At 46.5% G+C, this 372-nt stretch overlaps 1 protein-coding gene across 1 annotated transcript; it reads right to left on the bottom strand.

Annotated features, from left to right (window-relative positions):
* Positions 1–25: 25 nt before the first annotated feature.
* Positions 26–356, bottom strand: LOC106820600 (cysteine synthase B-like; the record flags this gene model as incomplete). Its single annotated transcript, XM_014825107.1, has 1 exon — positions 26–356. A coding segment is annotated over exon 1 (331 nt), but the record flags the coding sequence as incomplete, so codon positions are not given.
* Between the last annotated feature and the right edge of the window lie 16 nt (positions 357–372).

Below are 372 nucleotides of genomic sequence, written 5' to 3'. Positions count from 1 at the left end.
CCCGTAGATATATAACGGTCGCCACGATCAGGGATGATGGTAACAATCGTGGCATTCTCGACGCTTTGCGACAATTTAAGTGCGGCAGCGACAGCCCCCCCTGCGGAAACCCCACAGAAAATACCTTCTTCTGTTGCTAAACGACGCATCGTATCTTCGGCTTCTTTCTGTGTCATATTAATTTTCATATCAACCTGAGCTTGAGCAAAAATAGCGGGAACATAATTAGCATTCCAACGACGGATGCCAGGAATTTTTTCTTCTTCACTCAAGGGTTCAACACCAACAATTTGCACTGCGGGGTTTTGTTGCTTCAAGTAGATCCCAGTACCCGTAATCGTTCCTGTCGTTCCCATGGCGCTAACAAAATGC

Source organism: Priapulus caudatus, unplaced genomic scaffold (assembly GCF_000485595.1).
Source record: "Priapulus caudatus unplaced genomic scaffold, Priapulus_caudatus-5.0.1 Scaffold31233, whole genome shotgun sequence".
Classification (NCBI taxonomy): Eukaryota; Metazoa; Priapulida; class Priapulimorpha; order Priapulimorphida; family Priapulidae; genus Priapulus; species Priapulus caudatus.
The sequence above is the reverse complement of the archived record's forward strand: the minus strand, read 5'-3'. Positions and strand labels throughout refer to the sequence as shown.